Source organism: Vipera berus, assembly GCF_964194415.1.
Source record: "Vipera berus genome assembly, chromosome: 1".
NCBI lineage: Eukaryota > Metazoa > Chordata > Lepidosauria > Squamata > Viperidae > Vipera > Vipera berus.
This window is the reverse complement of record NC_138202.1, coordinates 58168036-58182922: the sequence shown is the minus strand read 5'-3', so window position 1 is coordinate 58182922 and position 14887 is coordinate 58168036. Positions and strand designations below refer to the sequence as shown.

At 36.8% G+C, this 14887-nt stretch overlaps 1 protein-coding gene across 2 annotated transcripts in view; it reads left to right on the top strand.

Moving 5' to 3' along the window:
- The window catches only part of NUBPL (NUBP iron-sulfur cluster assembly factor, mitochondrial), a 61107-nt gene that overhangs the window by 17471 nt on the left and 28749 nt on the right, over window positions 1–14887 (top strand). For both annotated transcript variants that reach the window (XM_081330339.1, XM_081330340.1), the window contains exons 4-6: window positions 7396–7486; window positions 13045–13084; window positions 13173–13263. In XM_081330339.1, coding sequence (XP_081186465.1) covers window positions 7396–7486; window positions 13045–13084; window positions 13173–13263 — 222 coding nt within the window. The remainder of the gene's footprint in view (window positions 1–7395; window positions 7487–13044; window positions 13085–13172; window positions 13264–14887) is intronic.

Below are 14887 nucleotides of genomic sequence, written 5' to 3'. Positions count from 1 at the left end.
CTCTCCCTTCTGTCCAAACAGTAAACCTCATGTAATAATATTAATATTTAATGTAATTGTTATTCATTTAGCCAGATTTTTAAGGTAGTTCTGTTTTATTTGTGATGCAGCTCCTCGTATATTATTCAAAGACTGATAACCCTTTGCTCAGTGAAAATTGTACACCTGTTTTAAGAATTTAAAGAATATAGCAAAATAATAAGCTTATTCTTAGTTCCCAACTTGCATTTAAGATTTCTTCAAAGCTTGATTCAGTCTGAAATAAATATGCAGATCTATTCCAGAATCTAGGGGGTTTTTTGCTATTAAAATGTTAGAACCTATAAATTGGAAAAAGAGTGTTCGCTAGGCTTGAGCATAAGTAGGCAATTCTGCAAATATTTATCTTTCAAGCAATAATTAGGAGATAATGCATTAGGGTGATGACTTGAAGGGGTTTGATTAGCTGAAAATACAGATAAAAGGAATGAGTCATGAATTGTCATAATCAGGTAAATTATGTGTTTTGTCTGAGAATAAAGGAGTTTGAAAATAGTATTGAAGCCTTTGAAATCAGGCACAAAAATGTGGCTTCTCAGTCTTAAAATTATGGCTTTTGTGTTGGAGACACGAAATAGCGTAATCTGTCAGAGTAACTCCAATAGGATGTTAAATAGCTTTCTGCATAATAAAGAAGCTTAATTGTTTTTAAAAATAATGGTAAAAGAAATACTAGCTTTGATCTTCATGATTAAGTAAATCGTACATGGTACTCTCTTCCAATTACTTTTACATCAAAAATTTTAAGAAAAATGATATTGATTGATTATACAGTTAGGAAATTGAGATATGCCTCTTAATGGTACAATCAAGAGCATCTTCATGCTTTTACTCATCATATGCTTTCCCATCACTTGGGGCTCTGCTTCAGATCACTTGGCTTCATGACCATAGACATATGATTGTAAGTCTATAGATTTTTTTGGGTGAAATGTTCAAATGAGATTTTCAAATGTGTTTTGAAAAATACCAGCATTGATTGGGTTTGTACACTAACTAACTAACACTTGAGACTTATATACTGCTTCATAGTGCTTTACAGTCCTTTCTAAGGGGTTTACAGAGTCAGCATTTTCCCACCCCCCCACCCCCAACAATCTGGGTCCTCATTTTATCAACCTCGGAAGGATGAAAGGCTGAGTTAACCTTGAGCCGGTCAGAATTGAACTCCTGGTAGTCAGCAGAATTAGCCTGTAATAATACTGTATGCTGACCACTGCGCCACCACAGCTCTTAGCCACACTGCTTAGCCAACATGAATGTACCCATAGTTTAGTGAATAAATAACAGTAGTAACATATTTAGTCTTAAACTAAATTAGGAATCCCCATTGTTTGTTCTTAGAAAATGATAAGCTTCTGTGTATCTCTAACCTTTGTTTGTATTTGGACTTTTATTATTGGCACTGTTCTAATTGATATCATTCTTCTGGGTATTTTATGATTATTTTATACACACACACACACACACACACACACACACACAGAGTAATATTTTAAAATGAATCAATGTACTTTTGCTGTTAGAGAACAGTAATGATAGATTTGACATTGCCCAAGAAAAGCACAGGTTTTTGTACTCCACAATCATGTGGAGCAAACAAGATTTGCAGGCTTTTAATGCTTTAAAAACCTGAAAAACGTGCTTAATCCAAATGAACAGACCATTCCCCTTACAGTAATGTGACTCTATGGATGAGAACCGCTCTGTTATGCTTTTCATGATTTTATTAGCGTCTCCTGTGTTACTGGATGCCTAAAAGACCTGGTCTTAGATCAACAGGGCAAATGTTTCCCTTATGTTTGCCAATTTATAGATATAGAAGCTAATTTAGAATCATTTCCAAAACCAATTTTAATTTGATGTTACCTAATACCTAAATTAGATCATCCAAACAATGTTTTCCTTCCAAATAACCCAGGTGAATCACTCTTGCTCAAATTGAAAGTTCCTGCTCAGAAGCTCAATGTGTTTGCCACACAAAATTTCTGTATCATAACCAGCTTTTATTGCTACTAATTGTCACAGCTATGTTTTTCAATAATACTTCAAATAAATACAAATGCTTTTATAACAAAAACAAACTTTCGGTAATCCTGCCCCTAACCCCAAATATGCCTGTATTTTTCTAATTTTCTAAAGCAGGGGTCCCCAACCCCGGGTCCGTGGACCAGTACCGGGCCGTGGCATTCCAGAAACTGGTCCGCACAAACAAGCAAAGCCCCATCTGAGAGATGCAGGCAGCACACAAAACCACACATCCTCCGGTCCATGGAAAAACCTGGTCCCTGGTGGCCCAAAGGTTGGGAACCTCTGTTCTAAACAATTGGTGTGGCAGAAAATAGCAAGTTTAATAAGATCAGTTAACATTCAAAAGCATTAATTCTGTGCTCTGCCAGCCTAACTGTGTTGCATAAACTGCAGACAGCCCCAATTCTGTCTCTAATGTCACCTTGAGACCTGAGACAGGCCTCATCTCACCATTACTGCATAAATACCTTGGGTGCCCAGGATAACTTTAAACCACACAATTGTTCTCAGATACCAACCCTGCTATACCATTCAGTGTTGCCAGGTTCTGTTCAGCAGTGGTTCAAAATTCTTCAGATTATGTCATGTGGCTTAAATTAGGTATAACGAGCACCAATTTCACCATATTAGAGTGCTCTGTAACTTGTTATAGTCTTCTATTCATTAACTTTTTCTTCTGTCCTATACCCATCTAATGTTTCTGCCCCTTATTTTAGATTCTTGCTTTTTATATATACATTTAGTTTTTCATTCATATATCTTTTATATATTATAGCTATTAATTTCTACACAATGCAGGTAGTCCTTGAGTTACAATGGGTCCTTAATCACCATTCAAAATTATGACAGTCCAAATTTATATGGCTGTTAGCAGAGTCCCATGGTTACGTGACTTAAATTTACAGTGGTTTTTTGCTGAAAACTAGTGTTTACAAGCAAAGATGGTTTGCTTAATGACTGTGGCATTTGCTTTACAACCATGGTATTTGCTTAATGACATGGTTTATCTGGTTACCTGGGTTACCTGGCTCCATTATGGTCATAAGTCAAGGACTAGCTGTATAGGGAATTTTTGCTTCTATTTCACAATTGTGTGTAGTATAGTAAGTCCTTCTGACATGTGGGATAACCAGAACACAGCATCAAATAACTTTCAAATATTGTGTATTGGTGTCAATTCTGATGGCAGGTGGATAGCCCTTAGAATATTACACTTAAAATGGATAAATACAATTAGTAGCAGTGTCTGCGATAACAATCAAAAAATTAATAAGCATGCATTGTCATCCTGCAAATTCCATGTTTATGTTTTTATCGCATAATGTCTTATGCAAGCATATTAATCATTTGCCTACCTTGCTCCCCCCATTTACCTGCCTCTGGCATCAACAGCAGTTAGTGTAACTTCTGCTTATTTGGAATTATTAAGAATACACAGTTATAAAATTGTACTAGTAAAAGCCCACTGGTTTCACTGTGTAAAGCCACCATAATGCAATGGCTTTATTTTTTGTTCAGATACAAACATTCAAATGATAATTTGAGAAGGCTATCCAAAAGAAGAAACAATCCTGAAGAAAAAAAATAAGAATATTTATTAATATAACAATTCTCAATGGTCAGATGGGACTACCTTCGGAATTTTAAAATGCAGAATACTTTTAATGATGCTGCATTTAAGCACCCAGGATTTCATTTCTTTGTCACAACATTTTGCATTTTTTGTTCTTCCTTGTTTTACTCACATAATAAATTTCATTGGGAATGTCATTTAAGTATTGCCAAGCACTGACAGTACTTGAAACTTTTTAAATTCCGGTTTTACAGGGATAGTCCTGATTTTGGGGAAGGAAAAGGATTCTTCCTAATGGGAGTGCCCAATGTAGAGTGGGCATAATAGTATGGGAACAAGTAACCATGGAAATGATGCCTTTCTATTACTCATCAAGTCTGGAGTACCTTATTGTAGAAGGTAACATGGGAATGAAAGTATTCCATTATCCATTTCCTGGCTGATTGATTAGGGCTTGTTGTTGTTGTTGTTGTTAGCTGCAAAGTCGTGTCCGACTCATCGCGACCCCATGGACAACGTTCCTCCAGGCCTTCCTGTCCTCTACCATCTTCTGGAGTCCATTTAAGCTCACGCCTACTGCTTCAGTGACTCCATCCAGCCACCTCATTCTCTGTCGTCCCCTTCTTCTAGTGCCCTCAATCTTTCCCAGCATTAGGCTCTTCTCCAGTGAGTCCTTCCTTCTCATTAGGTGGCCAAAGTATTTGAGTTTCAGCTTCAGGATCCGGCCTTCTAAAGAGCAGTCAGGGTTGATCTCCTCTAGGATTGATTAGGGCTACCAGTACTAATTTGCAGAAATAGAGAATAAGAAGTCAAGGTAGTGTTCCTGTATCTCTTTGTTGACAACTAATGTATTTTTGCAGACCAGGTCTGATAGCCCTATGATGAAGAGAGAGATTTATTGATTGTGAGGAATGTTTGGAACTATTTAAGTTGCTTTGTTCCAGAAAAGCTGTTCTAAATAATCTTTGTGTCCTTTTTTTTCTGGTAATTTTTGCCTGTGATTTTAGGGAAATCAGCTTGTTGCTTAATTTGTATATATGTATGAATTTTTAATATTCATATATCCAGATTTTTACTTTTGGAAATCAGGTCAGCCTGCTTATTCTACAAATTATCAGGACTGCAGAAAGCATCTTGCTTAGTTGCTATTTCTCTGTCTTTTCTGTTCTTCTGTTCCTTGCATTTGAACCCTCCTCCTTTCCCATTTGAAATATTTTGTAGAAGTAGTTCTCGTTTAACAACCATATGTTCAGTGATGGTTGAGAGTGATGGCAATGCTGAAGGAATGGTAGTTAAACCAGTTTCCTAAAGTGATGGCTGTTGTTAGGTGCCCACAATCACCTGATCAAAATTCAGGCATTTGATAGCCTGCCTGCTCTTACAACAGCATGTAAGATTCCCCCCACCTGCCTATACTCTCCACCCCTGCCCTTTTTGCCACCCTCTACTGTGTCTGCTGGCCTTGCTGCCCTGAGCTCTGCTCGCCTGCTGCCCTGTTGCCCCCAGCTGACCTCTGCCATCTTCAATTGCCATCTTCAAATAGGGTTTGCTGGAATTGCTGTCACTAAGTGATGTGGTCACATGATGGCACACTTTACGACCAGATTGTTTAGCAATGGGAATTCCAGTCCCAATTACTGTTGCATCTTGAGCATTGCCTATATGCTGATTTCTGGATGTCATATTTACACTATTTCAAAAGCAAATACATCCAATCTAAATTTGGTATTATGGGAAGAAGCCTAAAAACATATGCACAGACTCAACATGTTGTATTGACGTTATCTCCTATGACAGCTGCTAGTAAAGGAGATGGAAAGAATTCTAACGATCATGTTCTACATGTGTTTCCTATATTGTTATATTTTGCATAAATACTTATTATTATTATTATTATTATTATTATTATTATTATTATTATTATTATTATTATTATTATTATTATTATTATTATTATTATTATTATTGGACTTATATGCCGCCCTATCTCCCAGAGGACTCAGGGCGGCTAACAACAGTAAAAAACCAACAGTACAAAAGTTAAGAATAAATTAAATAACAGCCCCAAATATTAATTACACAGTTAAAAATTAAAACTTTTAAAAACCCATCATCAATCCAGGTCAGCCTGATGGAAAAGGAATGTATTACAAGACAATGGTTTTTAAACTGGAGGTAGTTACCAAGAGAGTAATTTGAGCCTATCCTGTAGGAGATGACCAGGCTGAGTCTGAGGGAGGGGTCAAAGGCATCATAAGTCATGAGTCTCTGGGTGCCCATAAGAAATCTAAGTTCAGCCCACCTTGTCTTATGTCCCGCACATTTCCCTTGACCACCAGTTGGTCAGATTCTTGTAGAGAGCTTAAGCTTGCAATAAATCTTTATACTCATTTGAACTGCCTGAATCTCCTGATTTTCCAGGTGCTTGACATATCCTGAGGCAATGGAACAAGTTATAATTGCTTATTTGAACCACTGTCCTAGCAGATGAATTTTATATATCCTTATTCAAAGAATTTTTATTATTTTATTTAATTAATTATTTCAAAGAAGAAGTAAAGCACAGAAAAATAGGTGTAATTTTTACTAAAGAGAGCTAGCCTTACATAGTTATTTCTGTTACATTATACTATTATATTAACATGCACAGTAGGGTAGGTACAGTAGGGTAGAGTAGGCAACAATAGAAAAGACAAAGGGAGTTTAGTATACAAAATGATATATGCAGTTCAAACTTCTAAATCATCTTTAAGCTGAGATTCTTTTCTGGTATTTTTTTTCTGCAACCATGAAAGCTTGCTGCTAGTCACTTTCATTATTCTTCTTAGTTTCAAAACTATTATATAATTAAAAAGAACAAAAAAAATCTACAAAAACCAATGAATTTTCCAGAACAAAATTGGTACATGAGATATTTTATGTTTAGAAGAAAGACATTAAAGCATGCAACTATATCATATGAACTGATGTTGCATTTAAGCACTTCACTAATAATTATTAAATTGAACAATTTATTTCTGCAAATAATCTACTGCATGTGCCTACCAAATGCAAAATAGTAATTTTGTGCAATTCATTAGAATTTTAAATTATCAAAATATGATAAAAAGTCCATGATCACCCACAGACATTTGTACCTGTGTATTTTGAACTGAGACCCAGATAACAAAATAAAGACATGCAAAATCTGCCTTTCAGTTGTCACATTAATCTGGTATAAAGGTAGATCACAATGAAGCACTTTGAAAAGCAGACTAAATGACATTCTTGATCATCCATATCACAAAAAATCTATAGGACTTTAAACAGCTACCACTTTCTTTGTCTGCTGCAAAATATGAATATGGCAAATGCCCTGTCAAATATTAAATGATAAATAATAGCAAATCATTCTATTTTGTTATTTGTATCTTCTTTCTTAACAGAATCTCCTCAGTTGCCTTTATCTTGCCACTGAAAACATTTTTTTTAACTGACCCAAATCTAACAGTAATTCTATGTTTTTGGACATAATTAGTGGTTGTGGAAGAGAATGTACTTCCTATGTATCCTTTGTGTGTCCAAATTAATTGTGCAATGGACACTGACTGAGCATGAATCACTTTATTGTGTTGAGCTACTGGAATTTTGGTGAATTTTCAGATGTCTTGCTTTAATAAGTAACTGTTAGAGAAAATATAATTCAAATGTTGCTGTGGTTAATTTTTCCTGTTTGAAGTATATGTATAATGAAGTGCATTTTCCTTCCACAGAAAAAAGCAGTTGGATTGCTTGATGCAGATGTATATGGACCGTCCATACCAAAAATGATGAATCTGAAAGGAAATCCAGAAGTGACGTCAAGTAAGTCAGGTTGGATATCACAGTTTCTGGATATCACAGAAACTGATACTATTTTGTTTTTTTTGGTGCAGGTTATCCTTGACTTACAACCATTTTTTTTAAAATTCCATTTATATCCCGCCCTTCTCCGAAGACTCAGGGCGGCTTACAATTTTAAGCACAAACCAATGTGCTTAGTGATCGTTCAAAATTACAACAGCACTGAAAAAAGAGACTTGTAACCAGTGGCGGGATTCAGATATGTGAACAACCAGTTCTCTGTGTGGATGCTGCTTCCGGAAGTCCATTCTGGGCCTGGGCAACAAAAAATTAGCTACCAGTTCTGCCAAAGTGGTGTGAACTGGCTGAATCCCACCACTGCTTGTAACCATTTTCCCCACTTACATCTGTTGCAGCATTCCCCTGATCAAATGATCAAAATTCAGACACTTGGCAGCTGGTTCATATTTATGACGGTTGCAGTGTCCCAGGGTCACGTGATCAGTCTTTGAAAACTTCTGGCAAGCAAAGTCAGTGGGGAAGCCAGATTCACTTAACAGCCATGTTACTAACCTGATATCTATGGAGATTCTCCGTCATCTAGGTTATTGTCCCAAAGGTGTTTTTTTTTCAAAAGACGTCTGCACTTTCTTTGTTTTTGCTAAAGCTTCTTGGATGAGAAGTGAAATGTCTTCAAGCAAAAACAAAGTCCAGTTGCCTTTTCAAAAAAAAGCACCTTCGGGATTACTAATTTAACAACTGCAGTGATTCACTTAACAACTGTGGCAAGAAAGGTTGTAAAAAGGAGCAAAACTCATTTAACAACTGTCTCGCTTAGTAACAGGAATTTTGGGCTCAGTTGTCATAAGTCCATGACTACCTATAAACTGCTGTGGAAGGCCATACTTAAGGGTACTTATATATTTTAAATAAAACAAATAATTGAATCTATAAGGTAGCCTCTTGCTTGTCATGAGAATCAGCTTCTGATCTTGCTAGGATTTGTCTAACTTCCTGGAGTACATACACAGTTCTGAGTTTTCCTGCAGCTGTTTATGTTTCTTAGATACATCAGAGTGGGAAGCGCTCCTTACAACCACACAGAGAAGTTCTTATCCCCGTGAAGAGCAGAAGGCGAGTTCAGGTTTCTTTCGTAGATTGCTAAAAGAGGGCCAGGAGAAAGATGCTATAAGTTATACATATGTAGTTTGTACTGAGGAGAGAAGTTCTGCACAGAAAAAAAAATTGCTTATTTCTTTTGCGTTGACGTATTTACAAGAAAGTGCCTTCAAGGTAGTTCAGGTTTCCATGGTTCTGATGTAAGCAGGTGGAGATCTTTTTGATAAGTATTTAAAGAACAACAACAACAAAATAGCAGGTTTAAAACCAAACTGACAATTGTGGGAAACGGGGGAGGGTGAAGCTGTCACTTGCAGTGCTCTGCTATTTTCCATTACAGAGATTTTGCTAACTGTGCAAGCATTTATCTTCTGGATTTGCAAAAAAAATAAAATAAAATAGTGGGACTAACATTTTCAAGGATTTTTTTTTTACACAAGGGTAGCTTGTTTTAATTTACCGACAGAGAATAGTACAGGCCTTCAATGGAACTGTCCCTGGCTCTCACCAGTACTGAATAGCTTTTTTTTTCTTTACTGGAATGACAGACTTGTCTACTAGAACTCCCTTTACACCAATGTTTTTGCGTCTTTTTTAAACAGAGGCTTACTAGATAAAAATGTGTGGCCCACAGTATGTATAACGTTGCTTTATTTTCAGGTACATCAAAGCCTGAAATTACAGAAGCTGATGCTACAAAGTTTTTGGGGTTCCACAAGGTAGATTGTAACTTAAGCCACGTCATATATCGGGAGGTAGTTGTTTAGCCTATGAGTTTAAGGGAATCTAGAGAAATGTGAACTCTTACATTAATCACCAAGGATTTTTCTAATAAGACTCTGAAGTAAGTTTCTGCTTACTTTAATAGGATTAAAGAGCCTTGGTGGAGCAGTGGGCTAATGCCTCCTTAAGTAACACCAGCTGCCTGCAATTAGTGCAGGTTCGCATCCCACCAGGCTCAAGGTTGGCTCAGCCTTCCATCCTTCCGAGGTAGGTAAAATGAGGACCCAGATTGTTGGGGGCAATAAGCTGACTTTGTAATAATGCCGCTTGGGGGTGGCCGAATGCCCTAATAAGCAGGCATATACATAGAATGAAGGCTATTGCTAAGCACATTGATTTGTGCTTTAAATTGTAAGCCGCCCTGAGTCTTCGGAGAAGGGCGGGATATAAATGGGATTAAAATAAAAAATAAAAAATAAACAATTAGATCATTTATTAGGCCTTTCTAATCCTGTGTTGCATTCAGGAGCTCCAGGCAATTTTTCTCCCAGCAATACCTGGGAGGTGGATTGAGATAGTGGTTTTAGTCTCAATTCAGCCAGTGAGCTTCCATGGCTGAGAGTGGAATAGTATCTTTGTCTTCCTGCTCCAAACCCCAAACTACACATCATTCGCTCTCACAAAACATGGATACACATTACCCTTGAAAGATGATTTTGTGTCCCTATGAATGTGCAAGAATCAAGAATGCATTTGTTTTCCAATTGGGAATTTAACTGTTATAGAGTCAGCACATTTCTAACAGAGAGGTAGTCTAACGCTGCCAAGAAATGTGCTGGAAGAGAAGAACAATCCTAGATAAATAGGAAGAATTAAAACATTTGAAAGCTTTTATTTGCTGAGATTTTTTTTAAAAAGTACTATAGTACTAAAAAAATTTATTGTTTGAAAATGGAAAGCGAGAGGCTATTTCTATCCTTCTGTAGAAGCTGAATTTGCTTATTGAGTATAAAAATTAGTAATATTTAGTCATACGCTTCAGTTTTATGCCTGCAATATGTTACTGTAATTCACATCTCATAAAGTCTATGCAGCTGTTATTGTAGGAATACAGAGGAAAAATTCCATTATGATTTTGTTTGCCATGATAATCTTATGTGCTCTGTCTGCTTCAGTGTTCTTTATTAAATTTCTGTATGGTGAACTAACTACTGAGTAACTGCATTGAAATATAATTTACTATGATTATTAATATTGATAATTGTGGAAAAAGTTGGAACTGCAACAGTCTGTTAAAAATCAAACGTTCATTTTAGACATTTAAAATTGTTAATTACAATTTTATCTGTACTCATTTCAAATACAAAAACTGCTATCCAGGATGAGGCTATACTTTAGCAAAGAACAAGCTGTCTATTCAAGATATTTTCCAGGATTTATGCTATAATTCTAACTCCTGAGAGAGAAGTAACTTTTATTGAATTGTGGTTGTCTCTTCAGCAGTGGAGTCATACTTGAAATTATTTCAAGCGAAGTAGTAACTATTTCATCAATATTCTCTTCTCTTCCTGTCTTTGCTTTTCAGGCTTTCTTTGCAATGGAATATGAGTAAAGAATTTAACCATTTTTGTGGCATTCTATTTAATATTTCTTTTATGCTGTAGTTGCCAATTATTTCTATACATAACAACCTTAAATGAGAGGCTATAAACTTTTCTAGTCTTGCCATTGTCCCTATGGAAATGCAAAAGGATTATTATCTTAAATTATACTAATATCCCTAAATATTTCCTAAAACAGATGTTTGACAATACCTGTTAGGAAAGGTTGCAGATGCTAAAGGCAATACCCACACATTTATTAAGCTCCATTAAAATACTGGTACATTTTCTGAAATTTTGACTGATAACTTTCATGCATACAAAATGATAGTCATTTGGAGATAACCTGTATAGGGAGGTCTCCATTAGTACATCAGCACTAACGATAATGAAACCCATGACATGGTTGCGTGGTTCTAATTTGCATTATTCAAGTAGTGTTTCTATGGAAAATTAGGAACTTGGTTCCAGCTCAATGGAAATAGGCAATTAAAATATTTAAATATAACTTTTTATATGTTTATTAATGAAAAATAACAGTAAAGGCTTACAAATATATGTATAGCTTAAATATGGTTAATCTGTATGTATCTATTGATGCCTGATTTGCTGAATGACAAGCTTCTAGGAATTCCTTAGAGATTTTGGATTTCGCTTGGTCTGTACAGACCTAGACAAATTCAAAAACACGAAGGAAATCCTGGAAGCTTGTCATTCAGCAAATCAGTCATCACTATATACATACAAATAAACCATATTTATACATATTCAAAAAGGACAATAAGGAAACAAAAAATCCCAGAGCACATTACTTTCCAGCAGCCAACACCAAATAAGCAGGATTAACACCAAACAAGAAGAAAACAGTATTCTAGTCAAGGAAATACCAAGGAGAAAACCATATACCCACCAACACTGGCAAGGCAAGCTAAACGGAGACCATATGTAAACAGAGCAACCCCATGCTCATCAGCCCTGATGTTATCTAGTCAGGCATTGAAATGTCTGCAAGCAAACACCCAAGCTCAGAAAGCACCAACAGACTCCCCCGTTACAGAGTAGTTGTAGAAAGCAAATTAGGAACAAAAAAGATTATAAATATTTCTAAAGATAAAGTTACATTGACAAAAATTATTATCTTTTAAAGTATTTGAAAGTGGTGGTGGTGGTGGTTTTGCTTTCTAATGGATTATAACCTGCCATGTAAAAGTAAAGGTAAAGGTTCCCCCGCACATGCGTGCTAGTCGTTTCCGACTCTAGGGGCCGGTGCTCATCTCCGTTTCAAAGCCGAAGAGCCAGCGTTTGTCCGAGGACGTCTCCGTGGTCATGTGGCCGGCATGACTAGACACCAAAGGCGCACGGAACGCTGTTACCTTCCCACCGTAGTGGTCCCTATTTTTCTACTTGCATTTTTACGTGCTTTCGAACTGCTAGGTGGGCAGAAGCTGGGACGAGTAACAGGCGCTCACTCTGTTACGCGGCACTCGGGATTCGACCCGCCAAACTGCCGACCTTCTGATCGACAAGCTCAGCATCCTAACCCACTGACAAATCTCATAAATATTTAAAATAAGTGAATCAAGTGAACAAAAACCAAGCTGGAGGATAAATTCATATCCAAACCATACTCGCTATCTCCTATATTCTGCGGTAGTTTGGTACACCCAATTGATTAGTGTCTAATATCCCAATGGCGACTGTGCACAAGCTAGCCTCAACTGTGCACACTCACTTTGCATTAACTGAATTCTATCTTGCATAAAAAATATGATCTGGTATCAATTTATAATTCACATTAAAACAAAACATTGCACTCTTTGAGCTTGCAATAATCATAACTGTCTCTATATGTAATTTGTTAGCAAAATTGTAAGATACTGCTGGTTTTGTACAATTCGTACAATTCCAATTAAGTTCCTCTTGTTGAAGCATTTTGACAGAAAATTCAGGGGTCATAGATTAAAATATTTAAAATCTTGTTATCATATCCACCAGAGGTCAAGCTCCACACATCGGTTTTTGTTTTTTAGATTAGATGCGATCTGTACAAAGAGCCTCTGGTTTACAACTATTTACATTGAGAGGACTTCAATACTTTTTCCAAAAATTTATTCTTAAAAATAATTTCTGTTCTAGAAAATCTAATGAGACCCCTTGTGAACTATGGAATTTCATGGTAAGCCCTTTATTTCTGTATCTATTTACTTTTTATATTTTATTGTTTGTATCATGTCTGAATGTCGGAAAAATGCCTTTAATTCTAGTATGTCTATGGGTTTCTTGGTGGAAGAGACTGCACCAATTGTCTGGAGAGGACTCATGGTAATGTCAGCTATAGAGAAATTACTGAGACAGGTAAAAAGTTGTTTTAAGTTAACTTCATTGGTGATTATAACACAATAAAACAGCTTCTAGCAATGCTTATATCAAATGCAGTATCAATATTTTAATACAATATGGAAGTTTTGAAAATATAATAGCAAAACATTTTTCTTTGTTAACAAATATATCATCCAATATTTAAAATTAAACTTAGCTGTAGGACAGTAATAGCGAACATATGGCACGTGTGCCAGAGGCAGCAGTCAGAGTCTCTGTGGGCACACACACCATTGCCCCAGCCCTGCCTCCCCCCACGGCCCCCTCCTCAGCAGCAACCCCCCCAGAGGAGAGTCGCCCCTGGGCACGGCCCATGCGAAGCAGCACAGCCAAGCACATGGCACCCAGGCAGCAGGGACAAGACTCCGCCCTTGCCCCCCATTGTGAGCAGATGATGCTATGGGATGTGGGTGAAGGGTGTGGCCACCATGGCACTGCTGGGCTGCCTAGGCGATCTGATGTGGCGGGCTGTGGAGGCAGTGGGTGCCCCTGCGGGTGGGTGGGGGGGCAGTGGTGGGGGGGCAGTTCTTGGGCACTTGGTCTCTAAAAGGTTTGTCATCAGTGCTCTAGGAAATACTTCTTGAAATTCCAGAAAGTTTCTGGCAGTCATTATAAGCCAGCCTTCCTCATCATGACACTTTTATTGGTTCCACAGCAACTATATCTAATTAATTTTTCTTCCTGATATTTTTCTGAACTGCGGACGAAAAGTTTGACCTTTCAGATACCTTATTTTGAATGTGTCCATCCCTAATGAAACTGTATGTGACATCATAGAATTTAGGATTTTTCATCCTATAAGTGAAGTACAGTAATAAAACTCAACATCTGATGACAAAACATATAATATTTAACATTACTAGCCATTATGGATGAAAGTGGAAGACATTAATGGCTACTATCTTCATCTGTTGAAATGCTGTCAGCTTTAATTTATTCAAAAATCTTAAACATAAGATCTTCCAGTATATTGCTAAAAGTAATCTTTTGTGGCAATTACTTGTGGCCATAGTGGGGAAAAAACATTTCCTAGTAATGGCATACAGAACAGAATCCAATATTGCACAAGCATTGGTGAGTTTTTCTGTTTCTCTCCTTTGACTCCTCTCCAGAGCCCTCCCATTCTGTTGCAGAACCTCCAAAGAAAATTAAGGGGTTATGAAAGGAGCTGCAGGAACAATGGAGAACCTCCATTTTCCTGGTTCCATTAACATGCCCTTCTACAGCCAGAGTGCCCTCTGGATGTACAGGTAGGCTCCAATTAGTATGGTTAATGAATCCTACAAAATGGTTGCATTATTCAAATTCACATTATTCAAAGTGATATTTCAATGGAACATAGGGTTCCAACATGACAAAAATGGGCAATTAAAATTTGTAAACATAATTTTTGACATCTATTAATGAAGTGCTGTATAACAGCAAAAGAAGATAAACCCATAAACAAAGCATACTGGCTATCTTCTGCATTCTGCTGTAGTTCTTCAAAATAAACTTTTTTAAGCTTTCCTCAAATAGAATCATCTTCTCTATTTTGCACAAATGACAATTAGCGTCTAAAACCCCAAGAGTAACTGTGCAGGCGGTAGCCTCAAATGCA